The 22,054-nt window shown below is 39.9% G+C and overlaps 1 protein-coding gene across 1 annotated transcript; it reads right to left on the bottom strand.

Moving 5' to 3' along the window:
• Positions 1-13,447: 13,447 nt before the first annotated feature.
• Positions 13,448-21,331, bottom strand: LOC133725656 (beta-amyrin synthase-like). The gene is made up of 17 exons (XM_062152995.1): positions 21,042-21,331; positions 20,076-20,261; positions 19,549-19,638; positions 19,237-19,437; positions 18,911-18,995; positions 18,600-18,766; positions 18,315-18,506; positions 18,087-18,200; positions 17,871-17,990; positions 17,638-17,760; positions 17,436-17,534; positions 17,193-17,249; positions 16,908-17,098; positions 16,599-16,776; positions 16,351-16,515; positions 15,205-16,219; positions 13,448-14,850 (listed from the first exon to the last, which is right to left on the bottom strand). Exons 1-16 carry the CDS (start codon positions 21,246-21,248, stop codon positions 16,100-16,102), a joined length of 2,295 nt encoding a protein of 764 aa, XP_062008979.1. The 5' UTR covers positions 21,249-21,331; the 3' UTR covers positions 13,448-14,850; positions 15,205-16,099.
• Positions 21,332-22,054: the final 723 nt, after the last annotated feature.

The following is a 22,054-nucleotide window of genomic DNA, read 5'->3' as shown; positions in this document are numbered from 1 at the left end:
CGAACTAAGAGCCTAGTGGTGGTTATTTACAATGAGTCAAAATTGTCACTGATAATTGTAATTAAATTTTTTTTTTTAAACTAAAGTGCAAGAATTTAAATGAAAATTTTAACTAACAAGTAAATTAAATAAAGGAAAGAAAAGTAAGAAACGAAGATAAATAGGGGATTGGTAGTTAGGGATGAATCCTAACCCTAATTTATTGATCTAAATGCTAATTTGATTTACATGCAATTTATTAAAGATGGTAGAAGCCGTACCCAAGGCTTTTCAAGGCTCAAGGGCCGAAATTCCCTTTTATGGTATTCCTACTCCAGTTCAAGGGCCATAGGAATAGGAACTCACTTGACATGAATTAGAGTCAGTTCAAAGGTCACTAATTCACATCAAGAGGCCTAGAGATCGAGGAATTAGGCAACCAAACTCACCATAACTACGATCAAGTTAATCATGTAGTGAACCATGCTTGTACTTCCCACGAATATTAAATCGGGGTTCTAGCTCTAAAATCTAAGGATGTCATCCCCTAAATTTTAATCTAGACTTATTAAAACAAATTCCCAAGAGTTGACAATTTCTAAGCATGCATTCTAATCAATTATCACAAAATATAAGCATCCAATAATTAACAAATTCCATATATAAATTAAATTAAGCATCCATTACATTAAATTTAGGCTAGGGCACACAACCCTAACCCCAAACAAGGAAATTACTCAAAACTCATAATCATAGACATCAAAATTACAAAATTCAAATACAAAATAGAATAGAAGTGTAGGAGGAAAGTTGTGCTAAAGCGGGTATTTATGCTATGCTAAAGCGGGGTACATATCGAGGTATCTTTCCGCTATGTCACTGCTATGTTAAAGCAAATGGAGTAGCTATTTGTGCACTCTTTGCTAGTTGGTGCTTGTTAGAATACAAGTCTTCTGTAGAGATTTCTGATATTATTTCAGAAAATACTCTAGATGTTTATTGTAATCAGGGGTTTAGGCTCAATGTCCCCCCTTGTATTCGACAGTTTCATTAATCAAAGCTTGAGGGCAGCCGCACCAGCCCTTTATTAAAAAAAAAAAAATGTAGGAGAAAACAAGAATAGTCACAAATAGCTAAAAAGCTAGCATGACTAGTCTTGAATTATAACTCCCACAATTACCCAAATCTTGAATCTTGTAGAAATTGACGTCTTTGACGAATCCTTGAAGCTTTTTGGTGAGTAATCTTTCAAATTCCTAAAATAAAACTAAAGAAAATATGGAAAATAAAGGAGGATGAGAGGAGAGTGAGAGCAGCCCAAAGGGCTGCCCTGTTTTTTGTGGTGCGGCGCTGTTAGGGTGAGTGTTAACGTGAGAATGAAAAGGGCGAGGTATATATATGTGAGTTCAAAATGATGGATGGCTGTTGAGTGTGTCGTGTGAGAGAGGAAAGGATAGGGTCACGTGGTAGCTTAGAGAAAGGTGTGTGGTCTGAAGGTCAACAAAAGATAATTAAACAGATGGTGCTGGGGTGCCCATGAGCTTGGGTGCCCTAATCAGATTCGAATGGGCTTGGGCTGTTGTCAAGGCTGCTCTGGCAGACTTGACTTTGGTCTCGGGCCGGATTTGGATCCGTATTTGGGATCCTGGTCGCTTACAAATCCGGATCTTAGATCCGAGACAGCTGCTCATATTGATCTGGTATTTGTTCTGGTTCTTGGGAGTTTGTTTGTTAACTTTCGAGTTTTTGACACCCTCGGTTACTTTCAAACTCCTGGTGAGCGAATCACCTCTCCTAGGTGATCATATCACCGGTTACAGTTACGGTTACGGTTACTCATATATTTACACTGCTCTCGTGACATATGCAGTGCAGCGATGTCGTCCGACATCAAGTCACATGGTTACCTTTAATTTTAGATGCGTCTGTGCATCTTGCTATCCTTTATTATTTTCCTACTTTATAGATGCGTTTGTGCATCTTGTTATGCTTTATTGTTTTTCTTTCGATGCTGTTGCATCGCTCCATGTACTTCTCAGTTTCACTTAATATAGTTTGTCGTCTTTCCCTTAAAAAAAAAAAAAAAGATAATTAAACAATGATCATTGTTTAATTAAAATACCATCACGTGCAACAAGTTCCGTCCTTCTTATTTTTATTTTTATTTTTTTCTTTCTTCTTGATAATATTTTGGAGGCAATGAGATTTCACTTCTTCATGTGACTGGTATTGACTACATTGTCTTTTTGTCCGAAACTCCAATTTGTTTCAATTTTGCACAATTTTATCTCGATTTTTGTAACTCTATTTATTTCCTATCAAATAAATAAAAATAGATTAATTACATAATAATTGACTTGAGGATTAACTTATTTCTAGAAATGCATGTAATCACATGCATAGAAATGCGTGTAATCACATGCATAGAAATGCCTATAATGAGTTGTGTTCTTCTTATTTTTGGTGACGTGTGCTATTACTTCTAGGCCTATGTTTTAAGACCCGTCCCCCATCAATTTGGTATTAGAGCTCTGGTGAGAGCATGGTGGATTCCATGGCTCAAAGTAGGTTGATCAGGGAGGTTCTCGAATGAAGGGTCGTTATAGCAACGACATGGAGGAAATCAAGATGATGATTCAACAACTTGCAGAATGTATCAATCGCATCGAAACTAGACGCCAAGGAGGTAAGAGGGAGGTAAGAGTTGCAACGGGGAAAGTGACGTTTATCAACATGTCACTTGCATCAAAACCTCATACCAAGAAGGTGAGGGTTTTGACGGGGAGGGAGACGTTGGCCATTTCCATCACTGTGCTCCGTTGTGTAAGTCGGACGAAAAGGTGGAACCGGTTAGTTTCGACTAAGCGGCTATATTCATTATGCATATTCCCAAAGAATTAGTTAATATTGTCAATCAATGTCGGAGAGAAAATTTATGGAGTCAAGATTAAGCATTTATTCCAAATATCTATTTGTCTGGAAGGGAAGGTTTCAATTACAAGTTAAAGGTTCATCAAAAGATCTGAAGCAATGGAAGACTCTGTCAGGATTTTCTTCAACCAATGACTCGAATCCGATGGCGAATTCTTTCCAACGAGGGGAGGGGAGTCTGATGCAGGAGCATATGTGGCAATATCAAATGCATCGTTTGTCATTTAATTATAGATTTGTAATCGTTGATATTCATTCTCTAGACATTTTTAGGGCATCTTTTTGCATCTAATTTAGGATTTTCTTTTGATTATCTTTCTAATTTAGTTTAAATCTACTTATTCTCCAAGTAGTGTGACCCCCTATATATATGGGTATTGTAATCGGTGTCAGATAGCATATAGTTTATGAATAAAATCAGTTTATTTGCGGCATGGATTTGCCCTATTTTATGAGTTTGCTACTCCTTATCTCTTGTGTCTGTTGACTGAATGTTGGAGGCCTGTGTTCGATATCTTTTCCCCATCAGTAGACCTCTGTTATGGAGCATCCTAGTTCTTCAAGATGCGATGCAGCAGTACGAATTGCAGAAGTTACTCCATTTATATCAACACCATCATCGAGAATCTCACAGATATCAGACCAATTTTCAGTCCTTTCAAAGGTTTAGATTCCAGCAAACTTATGGAAACAAATTGAGATGCAAGGAGATGCATATATATATATATAGCTTGATGGCTAAGTTTTGGTGGGGGTGACAAAATCAATGAGAAGAAGATACACCGGCTTGCTTGAGAAAAACTCTGTGTACCAAAGGCTGAAAGGGGTTTGGGTTTCAGAAACATCGTGCATTTCAACCAAGCTTTACTTGCTAAGCAAGGTTGGCGAATTTACATAAGGCACGGTTATATAAGGCACGTTATTTCCCGGAAACTGATTTCTCGGGGGCCAAGTTGTTGGGGGGCTCGTCTTATGCATGGCGGAGCATCGTGCATGACGTGAACTTTTGTTGAAAGGGCTTCGATCGCTCTCAAGTTGGTAAAGACAATATGATAATTGTTTGAATGATCCTTAGCTTCCATTACCTCAGTTTCAAGCCGTTTTCTTTTTCTTTACCTATGGAGGGTTTGGATGACTTGAGAGTCGAAGAGATTATCGACCAGTATGAGAAAGAGTGGTGTGTGCCTCTAATTCAGGAACTCTTTAGACCTGCTGATCGAGGTTGAGATTATTGCACGTATTTCGTTGAGTACTAGGGTCGGTGAAGACAGACTTGTATGGCATTTCAATAATAAATGGAGATATTCTCTTAGAGATGGATATCACGTAGCTAGAAGGGCTGCGGGTTTGGCTGAACGTGCTTCATGTTCTTTGGGTCCAGTTGGTATAAATGGGGTGTACTGGAAGCGTATATGGGCAGCAGGATACCACCGAATTATCAGGGCGTTTATGTGGAGGTTGTTAAGTGGAATTCTGCTTACCAAGTGTACCTTGGTCAAGAAGGTAAATATGATTGATAATTCATGTGTGTTCTGTGGCCATGCAATGGAAGAAGGGTTGCATGTATTTAGAAATTTCATGTGAAGTGATTAATTGTTACTGGGCGTTCACTGAGCTTGGTTTGAAGGCTACTAAAGTGAGAGCAAACTTTCTAGAAGATTGGGTGAGGAATGTTATGGATATTCTTGCTGAACGAGCAAGAGGGTAACATGTTCTTCGTGTACCTTTGGGTTATAAGGACAGAACGTAACAATGTAGTGTGAAAGGGAAGCCGCTTCAATGCTTGGAATACAGCGCAGCATGCCTTGAAGTTCTTTTAGGAGTATGAAAAGGTGCATCCGGCTGGGAGTGGGAAGAGGAAAAGGCCTCCGGCAATGTGGCAGAACCGACCCAGTGGTAGACTAAAGATCAATTAATGTAGATGGTAGATTCCGATCTGATTAGGGGATGGTGGTGTTGGAGTGGTTTTCGGAATGAACCTGGTGAGTGCTTAGCAGTTTTGGCGCAGTATTTCCCCATGCACTGTCAGCTATGCATATGGAGACTGACACATGTAGGGCGGATCTACTTTTGGCTATTCACAAATATGGGGTGGCGGTTGAATTAGAAAGTGATTGCTGCCGTGTTACAGGATATTGATGACCTTTCTAAGATTGGGCGTATTATAGACGATTGTAAGTCATATTTGACATTTTTTCTAAGGTTATGCATATTTTTTGAAAAGTAAATGGTGTAGCTAATATGTTAGCTCATCTTGAGGATGATTGTAATTAATGTCACTACTTGCTAGAGGTCAAGGCCTTATGTACCCCTCTATACATAGTTTTCGTTATAATAGTTTTCATTCAACTTGGTTGGGTTCGAAACCCCTTAAAAAAATATTAAAAAAATAAATAAAGGATCATTCTTTACCAATTGTGAGATTAAGAAACATGACCATTTGAATCAAAATGAGACATTGAATGGCTTGGCACATTGGGAGGTGTCATGGGAACACGTACTCTTGGAATGCAACAGCATACCGAAACATGTTAAACTTTGTTGGCACTATTTTTTCTTGAAATTTTCCTTACCATAAGATCATCTTTTGTAAAAAAAACATTTCTAGAACGTGTTGGAATTAACGAAACACTGAAACCTTCAACAAATTTTTTCATAATGATATTTAATGTTTTTGACTTTGAAAAATTGTAAACAAAAAAAAAAGTGTCATAATTTTTTAATTCTATGATCTAGTTTGAGAAATACTTGGGAATTATTATTTGAAGGCAGTATCATTTTAGCGAGAGAAAAAGAACATGGAATTTTTTGCCAAAAAAAGGTGTGCTACACCTGGTAGAAATCATTATACACATAGATGGTCATGTGAGATATACCGCAACATATATATTTGTTCAAGTATATTACTGTATTAGCAATAAGGTGTAATGCAGAGTAAAAATATCTGGCTACAGATATATATTCTCTGTTTCACAATCTTTCTTCTCCACAAATCTGTATCAAGAAGCTCCCGATTTCGGCTATCCCAACCTTTCATCTAACTCTTCTCAAATTTAGTTGCCCTAGAAGCTTTTTCAAGTAACCTTGATGGCCGAAGTGAGAACGCAATCCATTCCTACTAAAGTGAGAACACAACCATGGTGCTGAAAGTGAGTAACACGAAAAGCACCTAATTAGTACAAAACAAACATTTCAAATGGTAAAGGACATAGCGGAACAGAGAACTCCCTCTTGAAATTTTCATTTACCTTTCCTTGTCAATTTGAAATTGCAATAAGGTATTCCTATTGACTACTGAATCAGCTTTTGTGGACATATCCACAATCATATGACTTCTGATGTTAACATTTATACCTCTGCGACACAAACACACACATATATATAAGCAGTAATTTGACTAGCCTAATTTCATTTTAGATATAAATTTGTACTAAAAATCAGACGACAAACCCTCATCCATAATTGTTTACGTGTATATACATAATATTATTCGATCAAATTATTAGCCAACAAGAGTGGGGATTCAAAGTTCAGAATTAGTTACCTGTAGAAATCGGTCTCGGTGTAGGCCTCTTCTGCCTTTTTCTTTGCGTGGTATCTCAAGACATAGAGTCCAATGCACAATACATGGACAATTATGGCCAATAAGTAAAAGATCACTCTTGGCTGGCTATGGTACGAGAAGATTTTGATACAAAACCACATAATTAAGCTGCGTGAGTGCCAGTGTTGCTATCAGCGCAACTATACTCCAGAGCCAAACCGCGTTGCTCCATATCTTCTTCATGCCTTGTTTTGAGCACAAATTTCTCTGCAATATGGTAAAACAGAATGATGATATGAACAAGGTAATTGCCTTTCCCCATTGTTGAACAGAAATGGAGATATTTAGCCGAAAAGTGGAGAAGAAACTGAGCGGTGAGAAAAAAAAAATGGGACTCTCTCTGTTGCTACTATTCTACTTTCTAGACGATGGGTTGTTGAACAAATGCACATAGACGATCGAGATGAATTAAGTGTGGATGGGGGACCGTTGATGCACGAGAGAAAGGACACTATTGGGACTGAATAGATGTTTGGCTCTTTTACTGTTGTTACTGAGACCGAGCAACGACCTTTCTTCCAAACATTTTTTTTAGGCAAAAAAAAAAACCTTCTAGGCTAGGACAACTGATATTAAGAAGATCTAGTCATCTAGATGAACGGTTGGGATAACCGAAGTCAGAATCTTCTTGATCCAGATTTGCGGAAAAGAAAGATTGTGACCAATAGAGGTGACCGCATCATTCCAGACATTTATTTTTTTTAGTTCAAATTTACTCTTTCTCTTAACGTAATGATCTCAGCCTGCATATTGAAAGTTGATGGATTAAAAGAAACCATTACCACACCAAAAGTCCATAACATACTTCTTTTTACTTTTTGATTAATTGTTATGATTAAAAAGCTTATTGCATTTTACCTAAGCTGTTTGTAGGAAATTATAAAAAAGAGGATAGTTTGTTTAGACTTAGAGCTTGAATATGTCAAATGTATAGGTATAGGTGCTATACAATAAGCTTACTCTTAAGAAGACTACAAAATGTCAGAGCAAGATGACTGATTAGCATATATATAGTTAAAAACTTAAAAACCACTTGGTATACGTATACTACACGGATTTTCTCTTATGTAAGTTAATTTGTAATATGCTGCTTCCTTAGATGAACTTATCAATTTGTTACGCATCTAAACGTCTTCCTACTTGAATGGCGGGTCAATGAGATAATCAATTCTTTTATGTACCACACTGGTGACATGACCCGACAATCGCTTAGTGCATTTGTTTTGCAACTTTTACTCAATACGAGTTTAACATTTAGGACCCGTAAATGCAATAAATCGACTTCATACAGCTTATTATAACAAACATTTTTAAAAGTGGATTGTCGATTTCATTTGTCTTTTTGTCTTGGTATTCTAATAAATGAACATATCTTTGGGTAACACTTTAAGGGTGTGTTTGGTAGGGGGGGACTGGACAGGATTGGACATACATGCTTATCTAGTGGAAGACAAGCCATCCAATGTTTGGCAACAACATGGACTATATTAAATGATCGAGATTCTAGAGTCCCAAAAACACCTTAACAACTTCAACCATAGAGACACCAAAAATCATGGGATTGTGGAAGCCTCATTCTCACTCTCCACTTTGCTTCAATTCATTGATCATTCTTACCTCCCTAAACATGACTGACCTTGACGAAGAATACAGAAATTGAATCAATTCATTCTGCTCGCCTTCTCCACAACCTTCACCTGTTTTGAAATTAAGCACAAATACCTCATTCCTAGCCCCAACGTTCATAATTGAATCAAGATTAGCCTAAAGAAACTCGAAACCACCACCACAGACGGTGTACCCGACGGTGGCTGAAACACCCAGAAACCAATTCCTCCAAAACATAATCAAATTCTAAAATCATGTAAACTAGCATGTAGAACACGAAGAGTAGATCAAGATTCATACCTCATGCACCTCAAAACATCGCCGGAGCCGCCTGAATTTGTAGAAAAACCGCTGGAGACCTCGGTGTTCGATTCTCTATCCGCACCCACCAATCGGACCAACTAAGGCTAGAGGCACGTCGGCGATTACAAGACAGATCGAACCCGACCGGTGCCCCAGCTGGAGGTGTCCTGACGGCGGAGTTCTGATCAGGTCACCGTTTGGAGATTCGCTGATTTTGTAGGTTGGTGGTGTTGATGGTTTTAGTTCTATACTTAATCCTGCTGGCACCAAACATGGGTCAAGGCATCCTATAGCATAAGCCAGGCTTGAGAAGTGCAGGACTCCTAAAGAAATTAAGACGGGGTAACACAATCCCCCTAACAAATGCGCCCTAATTGAACAATTAATTGGATCGGTGGAGAATATATGGGAAGTTCCAACTTTCCAATTTGCTGAAAACAAAGAGGCGTTTCAAATTTCCCACTCCTTAGCGTTTCGCGCCAACTGTAGCAAAATTCTTGGACTCAAGAAGGAAAAGGGGAAAAGCCAAACCTTTCCTAAGTAAAAACAAACAAGTAATGGAAATAAAAAGTGAACAAGCAAGAAATTAAGCTCCATAACAACAATAAACAGTAGTACAACCCTATGTATTGTTTATCTTATATACAGAGATTGATATTAGTTTATATTCCCATTTTCATCTACTGAGATGTTTGATCCTTTATTTTGGATGAGAGCTACATAATATGGGGAGTGTTGTAGTAAAAATGGAATTGCAGAGAGAATTGTGTCTTATTATTGATAATAGGAGCCCTTTATATAGGGAATTTACAGAGTACAAGAAAGGTAATAGAATCCGAACATAACTAGGAAATCTAGAACCTTCTCCTATTACAACTCTAGGACTAAACCCTAGTTTGAAGAGGCACACATGATGTCGACTTCCTTCAACACTCCCCCTTGTGCCGCTCAAACTTGGTGATGACGCTTTGATCGTTGCCTCACTAAAAACCTTGCCAGGTAACAAAAACCCTGTGGGACAAAAATAACCCTGGTCGAAAGACAAAAAGAACACAACACGTCCTTTACTCTTTGAGATCGAACATGTAGACATCATACCTCCCCCTAATGTCAATATCTCCTCCTGATTGCTACAATCATGGGAGTTCGGATAACTTTCTCAATCCGATGCTCTTCACATGTTTCTCGAATGTGGATTTAGGTAACGACTTAGTAAATAAGTCCGCTACATTATCCTCAGATCGGATTTGATTCACTTCAATATTTAGAAGTGCTTGTTGTTGCTGATTGTAAAAGAACTTAGGCTATATATGTTTGGTGTTGTCGCCCTTGATGAAACCTAATTTCATTTGCTCAATACAAGCTGCATTACCTTCATAAATGCATGTAGGCTCATCTGTGGTAGACTTCAAACCACAAGTTCCTCGAATATGTCTAATTACAGACCTTAGCCATATGCATTCTCGCACGGCTTCATGTAGAGCGATAATCTCTGCATGATTCGAGGAAGTAGCAACAATGGTCTGTTTTGTAGACCGCCAAGATATCGCAGTGCTTCCCATGGTAAAGACATAACCCGTTTAGGAGCGACCTTTGTGAGGGTCAGAGATATACCCTGCATCAGCAAAACCCATCAAGACATCGTTGTCATTTTGATGGAGGGGAGGAGGAGGACATCGACCACCATGGATGGCGGCGCCAGCGTCTACATCACGGAAGGTGGCATTTTGCCTTGTGGGGTCCGATCCCATACTTTCGTCATTTCTTTTCTCTCTGTAGGGATAAAACAAGCCCATATCAATCGTACCTCTCAAGTATCGAAATATTGTCTTTACACCAATCCAATGGCGGCGTGTTGGCGCAGAGCTATGTCGAGCTAACAAGTTCACTGCGAACGAGATGTTCGGTCTTGTGCATTGAGCTAAGTACAATAATGCGCTTATTGCACTTAGATAGGGCACTTCAGCCTCTAATAAGTCTTCATCCTCATCCCTTGGACGAAACGGATCTTTTCCGGGCTCAAGACTACGGCCGATTATGGGAGTACTCACAGGCTTTGCTTTATCTTCATTAAAGCGCCTTAGTAATTTTTGAGTATATGCTGACTGATGGATCATAATCCCATCACTACGGTGCTCGAGTTCTAGTCCGAGACAAAACCGTGTTTTCCCAAGATATTTCATCTCAAATTCGGATTTCAAGTACTTAGCAGTTTCCTTTAACTCATCTAGAGTTCCAATTAGGTTCATGTCATCGACATATAATGCTACAATTGCAAATCCGGAACTTGTTCTTTTAATAAACACGCATGGACATATTTCATTGTTGACATATCCCTTCCCAATCAAGTAGTCACTTGACGGTTATACCACATCCGTCCGAATTGTTTCAACCCATATAGTGAGCGTTTCAATCTTATTGAAAACGCGCTCCGTAGTTTAGAGCCACTTGATTTGGGTAATTGAAGTCCATCTGGAACCTTCATATATATCTCTGAATCTAGATCCCCATAGACATATGTTGTAACCACATCCATAAGCTGCATGTCAAGTTTTTCGGAAACTACCAAACTGACAAGGTAGCGGAACGTTATAACGTCTATTACAGGAGAATATGTCTCCTCGTAGTCGATTCCAGGGCGTTGTGAGAAACCTTGCGCCACAAGGCGGGCTTTGTATCTAACAACCTCATTTTTCTCATTACGCTTTCTAACAAAGACCCATTTATGGCCAACATGCTTTATACTTGGGGGTGTCAGCGTTATAGGCCCAAATACCTGTCTCTTTGTTAGTGAATCCAATTCAACCTGGATCACATCTTTCCATTTATGCCAATCTGCTCTTCGTTGACATTCTTCAACGGAGCGAGGTTCGATATCATCGTGTTCTATAATTCCTTGAGCGATAGAATATGCAAACACATCATCAAGGATAATAGAATCTCGATTCAACGTCTCATGTACACTAGTGTAATTCATGGAGATCTCTCTATTCTCTGGAATTGGTTCTAACATTAGAGCGTCCTCCAATGATGTCTCTTGGACATAACCATAATCCGGAATATCTTCATGAGACGGGTTATTTATGTCGATGATTAATGAATCTTTTTGTGCCAAACTCGATTTCTTTCTTGGGCGAGAATCCATCGAACCTTTGGGCCTCCCACGTTTCCTTGCTGGGAGCCCGGCCTGAGCCACATTGCCATCACCATTAGTGGTGGCGGCGCCATGCCCAATACCCCTAGGGGTGGCGCCATGTCCATGATTTTTAGGGACATCAATCCTTGCAGGCACGTTTGCAGTAGGTATATGTGATCTTGTCACTTTAGCGATATCAGAAAACGCATCAGGCATAGAGTCTGCTACGTTCTAAAGATCGAGAATTCTCCGCACTTCAATTTCGGACTGTGCGGGTCGGGGATCAAGATGAGACAAAGTGGGGACAGACCACGACAATTCCTATTGTTTCTGTTGAACATTGTTGTTCTTATCTCCCCCTAACGACGGGAAGACTGTCTCATCAAAGTGACAATCCGCAAATCTAGCGGTAAATAGATCGCCTGTCAAGGGTTCTAAGTAGCGGATAATAGTTGGAAAGTCATATCCAACATAAATGCCTAATCGTCTTTGAGGTCCCATTTTGGTGCGCTGTGGCGGGGCAATTGGCACATAAACTGCACACCCAAAATATGCGTAAGTGTGAGACGTCAGGCTCATATCCAGTAACCATCTGGGACGCCGAAAAAGGTTGAGTGGCAGTAGGCCTCAGACGAATAAGCACAGCTGCATGCAATATTGCATAGCCCCAAGCAGAAACAGGGAGATTGGTGCGCATAACCAATGCTCTAGCAACCATTTGAAGTCTTTTAATGGCAGCTTCTGCGAGACCATTTTGGGTGTGAATGTGAGGAACAGGGTGTTCAACCTCAATCCCAATGGACATGCAATAGTCATCAAAAGTTTTTTATGTAAACTCTCCAGCATTGTCAAGACGAATTGACTTAATGGGATGATCAGGGTGGTGAGCCCTTAACTTAATGATTTGTGCTAGGAGTTTAGCAAATGCAACATTTCTTGGGGACAAAAGCATGATATGTGACCAGCGTGTCGATGCATCAACCAACACCATAAAATATCTAAATGGTCCGCAAGTTGGTTGGATAGGTTCACAAATATCACCTTGGATTCTTTGTAAGAATGGGATGTTTTCTTTAGTGTCCTTTGCATATGATGGTTTACATCCTAACTTTGCTAAAGAGCAGGCTTTGCAAAACGAAATATAAGCTTTAGAAGTAGAAAATTGGGTCAAGGAAGCAGTGTTGGCGTCAAAACCAACGTGGGGCCGCAAGGGGTAGGCGGCTCTAGCCAATAACGGCCGGTTTTGCATAGGGACGGCGCCATGTGGCGTCGATGCCCTTCCTTGGACCAAATTTTGGGGTTGAGTTCTTTTCGTTTTGAAAAATGGATGTCCGTGTGAAGTCTTTAGTATACGGATCATTATATCACGACCTGGGTGTCCCAGACGGTCGTGCCAAAGCCTATATGTGTCAAAATCCCATAAGTCATCTCTCATGACATGGTTGGATTCAATGACTCGAATAGTGGTTGCATACAACCCACTAGAGCGACACATAAGTTTCTCTAATACTCGTTTATGTCCGTAGTCATTAGAGGTGATGCAAAGGAACTCTTGTCCATTCTCACAATGTGTTTCCACATGAAAACCATTGGCTCTTATATCTTTAAAACTCAATAGGGTTCTTCCAGCCCTAGGAGCATATAGAGCTTCAGTGACATTAAGACTTGTGCCATTTGGCAACATAAATTGAGCTGGTCCTCGACCATGAATCAATTGTGATGGTCCAGCCATCGTAGTCACTGAAGATCGACTAGGCGTCATCCATAGAAATAGTTGCCTATGTCGCAATATAGTATGTGTGGTGCCACTATCAACAAGGCATTCCAACTCTCCAGGAAACATACTGAAAAATAATAAAGTTTGGAATTAAAACATGTCCATGACATTGAATAATAATACGATACTTTATTAATAAAAATAGTCAATGATTACATCAAAGTTTCCAAAGTCTAATCCAAAATAAAAAAATCAAACTTAGACAAATTGTAGTCACTCAATCCGTTTGGTAACTCCAATCAAATATGACCAGGAAAGTAGAGAGAGAGATGTTGGTGGAGCGAGGCTCTCTTAAGTACCACTGATCTCAATTGCTTTCCTAGACATCATACTTCATTGGATGCGCCACATGAGAAAGAGTTAATACAATTGTCATTTATTGACTAAGGCATATTTCCATTACATAATTCTTGGAAAATAAAAAGGACTATTCTAATCAAAGTCTGCGGCATCCTTGTGCACTTCATCTTCAGCTTTGAAGTCCTCTATGGTGAGATTGACATCTTCTCCATTTTCTTCTTCTTCTGAAGGTATACTTCTTGCTCCCTCAGGTCCCTGTATGCCCTGTATCTTGCAGCTAGTTGCTCGCTTGCTTTGCATTGCTTGAACCAATGCTCACTTAATCCACATCGATGACACACATCATTGTGGTTGCCTCCCTTCAATTGAGGTGCACGTTGTGGACGTTCCCTATGAGGGTTGGCGCCACCACCACGGCCAGGGATACCACAACCACCTCTCCCACGTGTGGCATTGCCACCACGTGTATCCGCACCAAACTTGCGGTTTCCTTCCTCGTCAGGGCGGTTATATGGACCCATACGTCCCTCATGTCCCTTATTCTTAGGGTTCCGCTCTTTGCGCCCTCCTTTGGGTGCATTATAATTCGCCTCATGAACGCTCTTAGTTCCAATGGGCCTTGAATTATAATTCCTCACGAGTATGTTATCATGTTTCTCAGCTACAGACATAACATTGATAAGCTGATGAAACCTCGTGATCCGTCCAGCATTGACCTCGGTACGATATTGCTTTGAGACCACAATTGCTGAAACGGGGAAGGTGGAGAGAGTTTTCTCAATTAGCTCTTGCTCTGTGACAGGTTGTCCACAAAATCTCAACATGGATTGTAGGCGAAGAGCTTCTGAATTATATTCAGCAACGGACTTGAAGTCAGCGAAGCGCAAATTGTTCCATTGAACCTTCAAGTCAGGGAGGAGGGAATCTTGGACATTGCCAAAGCGCTCTTCTAGCGCTACCCATAGCTCTCTTGCATCTTTGATCGACATGTACTCCAATCTGAGTGCTTTGTCCATATGACGTCGCATCAAGATAACTACTTGAGCATGCTTTGTAGGTGTTCGTGTGAACACAAGATCCGGGTTAGGTGCCTGGATTATGGGTAATATTCCCTTTGAAGTGAGGTGGTTCTCAACATCAGTTACCCAGCTATGGTAATCCGAGCCTGTTGAGTCAAGCATGGGAAAGTCGAGTCTTGGTTCATTCGACATCCTGAAAATAAGAAGAGAATATATATTAGTTTCGGAGCTAATTAAACTTCCACGAAAACTAAAATAATAAGATTTCCGAGCTATGCTACCAAGAAATCAATTTCCAAGAATATTTGGATTAGACCAAACAATGATGTTTTAATATGGTCACAATTTGATGCTTGCGGACGCTCTTAGTCCGAATATTATGAACACTCTTAGTTCATTGATTACGAACGCTCTTAGTTCGTTTAGCGTGAATCCCCACAATTCCGCTTATTAAATAATCAAACACATGTTCGTATTATACAAATCCTGCAGCAAATAAAGGAATTTAAAAGACAAGAAAGCAGGAACTTTAATCACAAAAGCTTACTTGATGATTCGGGGCTTGAGAACACGCGCGTGTTGGAGCAGGTGTGTTAGGGCAACAACAGCAGCAACAATTGGCAGCAGCAGGTGGCGGGGCAGCAGCAGGCTCAGCGCAGGGCAGCAGCGGGACTTGCGGCAGTGGGCTGCAATGCTTGCGGCAGGAGGCTGCGGGGCTTGAAACATTGAAAGGATTGCAGACGTGCTATTGATCCTGGGTAGGGATTGCAGATGCTGCTTCAATCCTAAGCTAGGATTGCAGTGGCTGTTCGATCCTAATCTGGGATTGTAACTTGTTTACAATCCTGGTCGTGGCTAATGGCTCGGTTGTGATGCAGGAAGTAGTTTGCGGGTGCTGCCGGTCGGTGGCTTTGCTAGCTGGAACGCGGGAGCTTGCGGCAGGAGGCTGCAGGTGCGCGCGGGGTGTAGGCTGCAGGGCTGCAGGTCGCGGGAGGCGGACGAGCACACGGGTGCGCAGGAAAGCTGCGGGGGCAGCGCGATGATTAGGCTGCAGGGGTAGGGCTACAGCATGGGACGTGGGCTGCAGCGAGGGGAGCAGGCGCGCAGGAGGCTAGCACGGGCTGTAGGCTGCAGCGCGGGGAGCAGCTTGCGGCAGTTTTGGTGAGGGGAGTTTAGGGTTTTTTTTTTTCTTTTTCTTTTAGGCTAGGGTTAGGGCTCGTGCGCGCTGATAACGCGTTGTAGTAAAAATGAAATTGCAGAGAGAATTGTGTCTTATTATTGATAATAGGAGCCCTTTATATAGGGAATTTACAAAGTACAAGAAAGGTAATAGAATCCGAACATAACTAGGAAATCTAGAACCTTCTCCTATTACAACTCTAGGACTAAACCCTAATTTGAAGAGGCACACATGATGTCGACTTCCTTCAACAGGGAGCCCCTTAGCCCTTGGAAGGCAAGGGAAAACAATTGCGATATTCTGCAAGAGCCCACAGTGGGAATATATTTCTATATGCTGCAAAATGTAGCATGCAGTTCTTCTTGAAGACTCCAGTGATTTCCTGCCATATTAATTCAGTGTTTAATAGTTACAAAACACTGCAAGTACTACATAAAATTAACATACTATATAATTTGTGCATATCTTCTTCACTACCAGGATGAAAATTTTGTTATGCAAAGAATTAAATACCTGCTGGGGAAAATCACCATTTTCCAGTTGAGAATTGATTATAAACTTTGCTGCGCGATGAAGAGGTGTTGGGTCTCTTTCTGCCTGTCCCGCATGAATGAGACCCATCATAGCCCAAGCAGTATGTACTAGATTGGATCGGTTTCCTTCGAGAGGAATGTATGTCTGGATCACCCAAGTCAGAGAGATATTGAGTTATCATAATTTAAGACGGATTAGGAAACTAATTAAAGCATTGAATTAGTTACCTTTTGTGGACATGAAAGATAGCTCTCTCCCCAACCACCGTTCTCTCTCTGCACCGTAAGTAGAAAGCTAACCCCATTGCGCATGGCTGCACAAGTGCTAAAAGTCTTGCCAGCAGCTGCCAATCCTCCTAGTGCAAACCAGGTACCATATGTGAAGCAAACTCCCCAATCTCCATACCTGTTCAAATGTTTATAAGAGTTTACTTATTATTCAAGTTCTCCATTTTTTTTTCCTGTACTAGGTGAAAGTAACAAAGTAACATATTTTCTTAATCATAGATTGATTGCATAGAATAGAAACATATATACCATGAACCATCCGGCATTTGCATATTTTCAACGTAGCGTACAGCATTGGTGATGGAATGTTCAATCTCTTTCTTCCTATGCCCAGGGTGTAGCTTCTTAAACAGAACTAAAGCCTGGATTACAGATGAAGTGCACTCAACATGTTCATGCTCAATTACAATGTCCTCCAAGAACTCTGTCGGATTTAACAGCTGAGGAAATAAAACAAGTAAGAATATGTCAACTCATTGGACAGAGTTCCCCGATCAACATGTATGCATGATATCGATTTGATAAAATTCTTACTTCTAACCATTCTGCTGCCCCTGCTGGCTCCCAGGCTGATAAACCACCATTCTTGCTCTGCAATGATACGTAAAGTCGAGCATTTTTTATGAGTACAGAGACATAAGATACCAATGAGCTAGAATGGAGAAGTTAAAACAGCTGAAAGTTGATTAAAATCTTGGAAGTAAAGCAGCTCTTGCAGAGTGAAAGAATCATTAATAACTATCTCCAGATTTGATTACTTTAGACAAGTTATATCACCTGTAGGGAAAGAAGAACATTGACAGAATCGTACAAGCGCTCAGGCTCCATTTTTTCACCAACTATCTCCGATGGCATCATCGACAACAGAAGACAACACTGTGGAGGTGAGTGTGACTATGGTGAGAAACATGGAATAATAATTAACAAGCTATGTTGGATAAGAAAACCTGACGTGAAGCGTTGGAGCAAAGTTTGTTACCTTTAAACCTTCTGCAGTGCAATCAGAAACTTGCCATCCATGATCTTGATCGGAGAAAGTCCACGATCCTTTAGAAATGTGGCGGTACATGCTTTTGAAGTCACCAGAAGGGTTGTCCTTGACCTTCAAAATTTGAGTGCAGAGTCATTAGCTAGTCTGAACTCTGAACCAATAACTGGACTGACATTTCTCACAAAAAATGACACCTGACTTCATTAGAACTAGATATAAACCTGAGATTTCTTTATGAAGTCATGTCCTCTAGCAAGCGTTGGTCCAATTTCATCCTTGAGATTACTAGCAAGCAAAGCTTGAATGGCAAAACTAGTATCCCACTCCTGACTGCCAAAACTCTGCACCACAATATAGAGTAAATTTTCAATGTTGAAAATGATGAAAAACGTACAATTAAAATAATTCATATATATTGTATCTTATTGTGTACTAACTTGCATCTTCATCCCATCTTCAGCAACCCATAAATAATCCGGGATCCTAGCGAGATGCTTCTTGAAATAGTCCCCATTTGGATCTTCAGCCCAACAGGCAAGCATACATAACGCCTATTTATCGAGTTGCGCAAATACCAGTAGAATAGGAAATAAGTTAGGAGTTAGGACTGGGATAATTTATGATATACAACATAACGAGGAAAAGATTTTCTCCATATACATTACCTTTTCCAAACACCCCATGGTAATGTATCGGCTGTTCTCATCTTCATAATGAATATGCTCCATCGTCACTTGTAGAGCCTTTTCTCTGATCAACTTGTTGAAGGGCCAACGGGTAAGAAGAGGCTCTGTGGAAATGTAGAGGGTATCCCAAAGGAGATCCTGTATCCAAGGATGAGGGTAGTAGATATCCTCCTGCAATTAAATTTGTGTAATCAGGTGATTCAGGTCCTGTATACAAACTATTTTATGGCTTGAAATTTGAAGTAAATCAAGTTGAATACTCACTTTGGCACATAGATGGCGTACTTCCTTCCAATTGATTTCATTGTAAGGTTGAATAAAAAGTTCGTCCCTCAATTGAAGAATGAGGGGTGTAATTGGGCCAACAAACCTTTTTCCATATAGGTATGACATTGGCATGTAAGACGTCCTACTATAGCACCACATTTTTGCTGCATTTGTATGAGAAAGTGATTAAAATCAAAGTACAAAAATAAATCACCAATACATATAAATGAGTACTGCTTATAGCATTTCAAAATAGAAAATGAAAGAAAATGACTTGAAGGAGAGCAGGCAAGCAGTGTGCTAATTACCTGGATGCATAGGAAGAAATGAAGGAATAATCCAAAACTCTGGGGGAATAGGGTTGCTTCCAGACCAATTAAACAAACCAAGAATCTACAAGAAATTAAATTCATACAATTAAAATCATTTTTGTGGATCTCACTATAGGCACAGCATTTGATCCTATTGCAACAACTCTCCTCCTTTGTACAGAAATATAACTTGCAAGTTTAAAGAACACTGGCAGTCACAAAATAGTCCAATCTGGTCTAAATTAGCATCATTTATTTGAAACACAGTACTGATCGATTGACATCACCAATTGGCGGCCCTAACATTAATTACCGGTCCTTACCGAAAGCCAAGTCTTTCCCCAAGAGGGTATGTGTGTGACACCACCATGATCAAGAATCCACTTTCTTGCTCTCGGACAAGCATTGTCTTGGCCACCATCATCAGGTCCTTCTCCGAGAATACGCATACAAATGTAGCTGAGAGCTGTGCTGAACATGGTGCTATGACCTTCGACATGTAGTCCCCAACCACCATCTTCATTCTGATATACCTCAAAGCATACATGAATAATTTACATTCTTTAGACAGTGGCAGATTGAAGTATGCAGAAGTGGATAAATTTGTGTCAATGAATATCAAAGACTATATGTACCTGATGATAGTATATGTAACGCAGAATTTCTTTGCGATGCTCCTCAGAGAATACACTGTTAAGATGCCCCGTAATGTGCATAACTATGACCTGAAAATTTAGGGTAGAAAGTAGACATCCAGTTAGTAGTTGTAAACTTATAATATAGTCCTAAAAGTAAAAAATAAAAATTAATAGAAATAAAATACTTTACATTAAGCAAGCATGAAACCTTCAATCTGTTACACACACATATATATAAAGAAATTAGCTATCAATAAATGCAAGATTTATATAAATCGATCATCAATCATTTCTGTTTTACGGATGTAGTGATTGGTTAACATGATACTAATCAGAACTGGTTTTTGGAGATCCTTGTAATTCTTAATTGGATCGCCAATATTCCCCAGTTTGTTCTGGGTTTGCAAAGTCGAGAAGATGGGGTTGCATTCACATGCACACGAACACGTATGTGTTTCTCTCAATCCACAAAAGTTTAGTATTGATGACTGTAAATTATAGCTATAGAGAAGCAAAGTACTAACCATAGGAGGAAGGAAAAATAAAGGGCCAGCATTTTCCGCAGGCCAATGGCCATCGCTTGCTTGCAGCGCTGAGAAGAAGTGGACAGACCTTCTCAGTGCATCTGTGGTTTTTTCATATGTGATAACCTCGCCATCTTCAATTTTTACTGGAGGAATTGTCTGTTTGAACTGCTTCTCCCTTAGGAACTGCAGTTTACAATACTTGAGAAAATCAATGATATGATTTTTAATTCAAACCAAAAATACAAAATTAAGACCCTAATATATCAATGAGGATTATTAATTAACTTCCAAGCAAAGAGCTTCGAAGCAAACAATGAAGCTTTTTTGATTAGGCATATGAAGGAAATATTAATTAGTCAGAAGTCAAATGAAAACGTTTTGATATTTTTGGGTGATTTTTTTTTTTTTTTTCTTCTTTAAAAGAGGATCAAAGGATTTCACTCCTACCCTAATTGTGACTCGAACCCAGGACCTTGATCTTAGGTAGTGGGTGGTTACTGGTTACTAGCTCATGGCTCATATTTACTTATGTAGGCGGACTTCATTTGACCTATATAGATACTCTTATCAAAATATAAGAGTTTATGATCTGCTGGTCATTAGGAGACCAAATAATTGATGATCATTTAACATATTAAACCAAATAATGCGGGCAAATATATTTAGTGACTAACTAGCTAAAAGAACATTTCGGTGCAAGCTAGCTAGGTTGTTAAATAATTCAGCGACTTGCTTTCTACACAGCCATATATATATATAGCGTAACCGATACTGATGATTCTTCATGGAGAAGACATAAAGCAAGAAACGAAGGAATGAGAGATAGGATAAGCCTTTTTTCATGGTATATCCAGATGGTCCAGGCGGACCTCTAGAGACAACCGAATCAAAACTCTCTTTAATGACAGAGGCTGATTTGATTGGGGAAAGGTCATCATCCCATTGTATCATCTCTTTAAGTACCTGCAATCTCCAAAGAAGGTCACCACTGGGCTTAACCAGATGGCGGTTGTTGTAGAAATGAAGACGAGCCGCTTCAACCTCAGCTCGCTCTTCAGCAGTTCCTGCATCGGGATCAAACTCCCATGTCTGCCTTCCCACAAAGTTGTTCGTGCTGTAAATGTAAGCCGAGGACTCTTCCCCACCTTCTGCAACCTTAAGCTTCCACATTTCATGGAATGCTGCAATATATTATTGCTAGCTTCAATTGACAAGTTCGTATAGCTAGCTTAATGGCGGCCTTCCTTTATATAGATAGCCTCGCTTGATATGCTTGTTGTGAAGAGTCAACTTATTGTGTAAAGAAGTATGCATGCTAGTTAGCTATAGGTTTCAGAGGAGAGACTGACGTGCCAAGTGTACTATTGGGATTAGTTTGTTTTTGTCCGGAAAATATGAAGTTACGTACGTTTTGAATGTTCGTCCATGGCAGTTTCTTCCGCCCATGATAGTCCACGCAATTTCAATTATCATAATATGATCTCGCCCTACGGGTCAAACCACGCAATCTCCACCCCTTCCCTGTCACCCACCCTAGTCTCCGTCATGGACTATGAATTTTTTTTTTTTTTTTTTATGACAACTAACGGTTTTGAATGTTCGTCCAGTTTCTTCCGCCCATTGATAGTCAACCAAATTTCAATTATCATAATATGATCTAGCCCTACGGCTCAACCACGCAATCTCCACCCCATCCCTGTCACCCACCCTAGTCTCCGTTAGTCTCCAAACTACAATATACTATAGTCTCCATTAGTCTCCATATGAAGTTTTTTTTTTTTTTTTTTTGATGACAAGTCTCCATATGAAGTTAGGTTTTGAATGTTCGTCCAGTTTGTTCCGCCCATTGATAGTCAACCAAATTTTAATTATCATAATATGATCGCGCCCTACATCCCTGTCACCCACCCAAACTACAATATTAGTCTCCATTAGTCTCCATATGAAGTTTTTTTTTTTTTTTTATGACAAGTCTC

This window comes from Rosa rugosa, chromosome 1 (assembly GCF_958449725.1).
Source record: "Rosa rugosa chromosome 1, drRosRugo1.1, whole genome shotgun sequence".
NCBI classification, from domain to species: Eukaryota; Viridiplantae; Streptophyta; class Magnoliopsida; order Rosales; family Rosaceae; genus Rosa; species Rosa rugosa.
The sequence above is the reverse complement of the archived record's forward strand: the minus strand, read 5'-3'. Positions and strand labels throughout refer to the sequence as shown.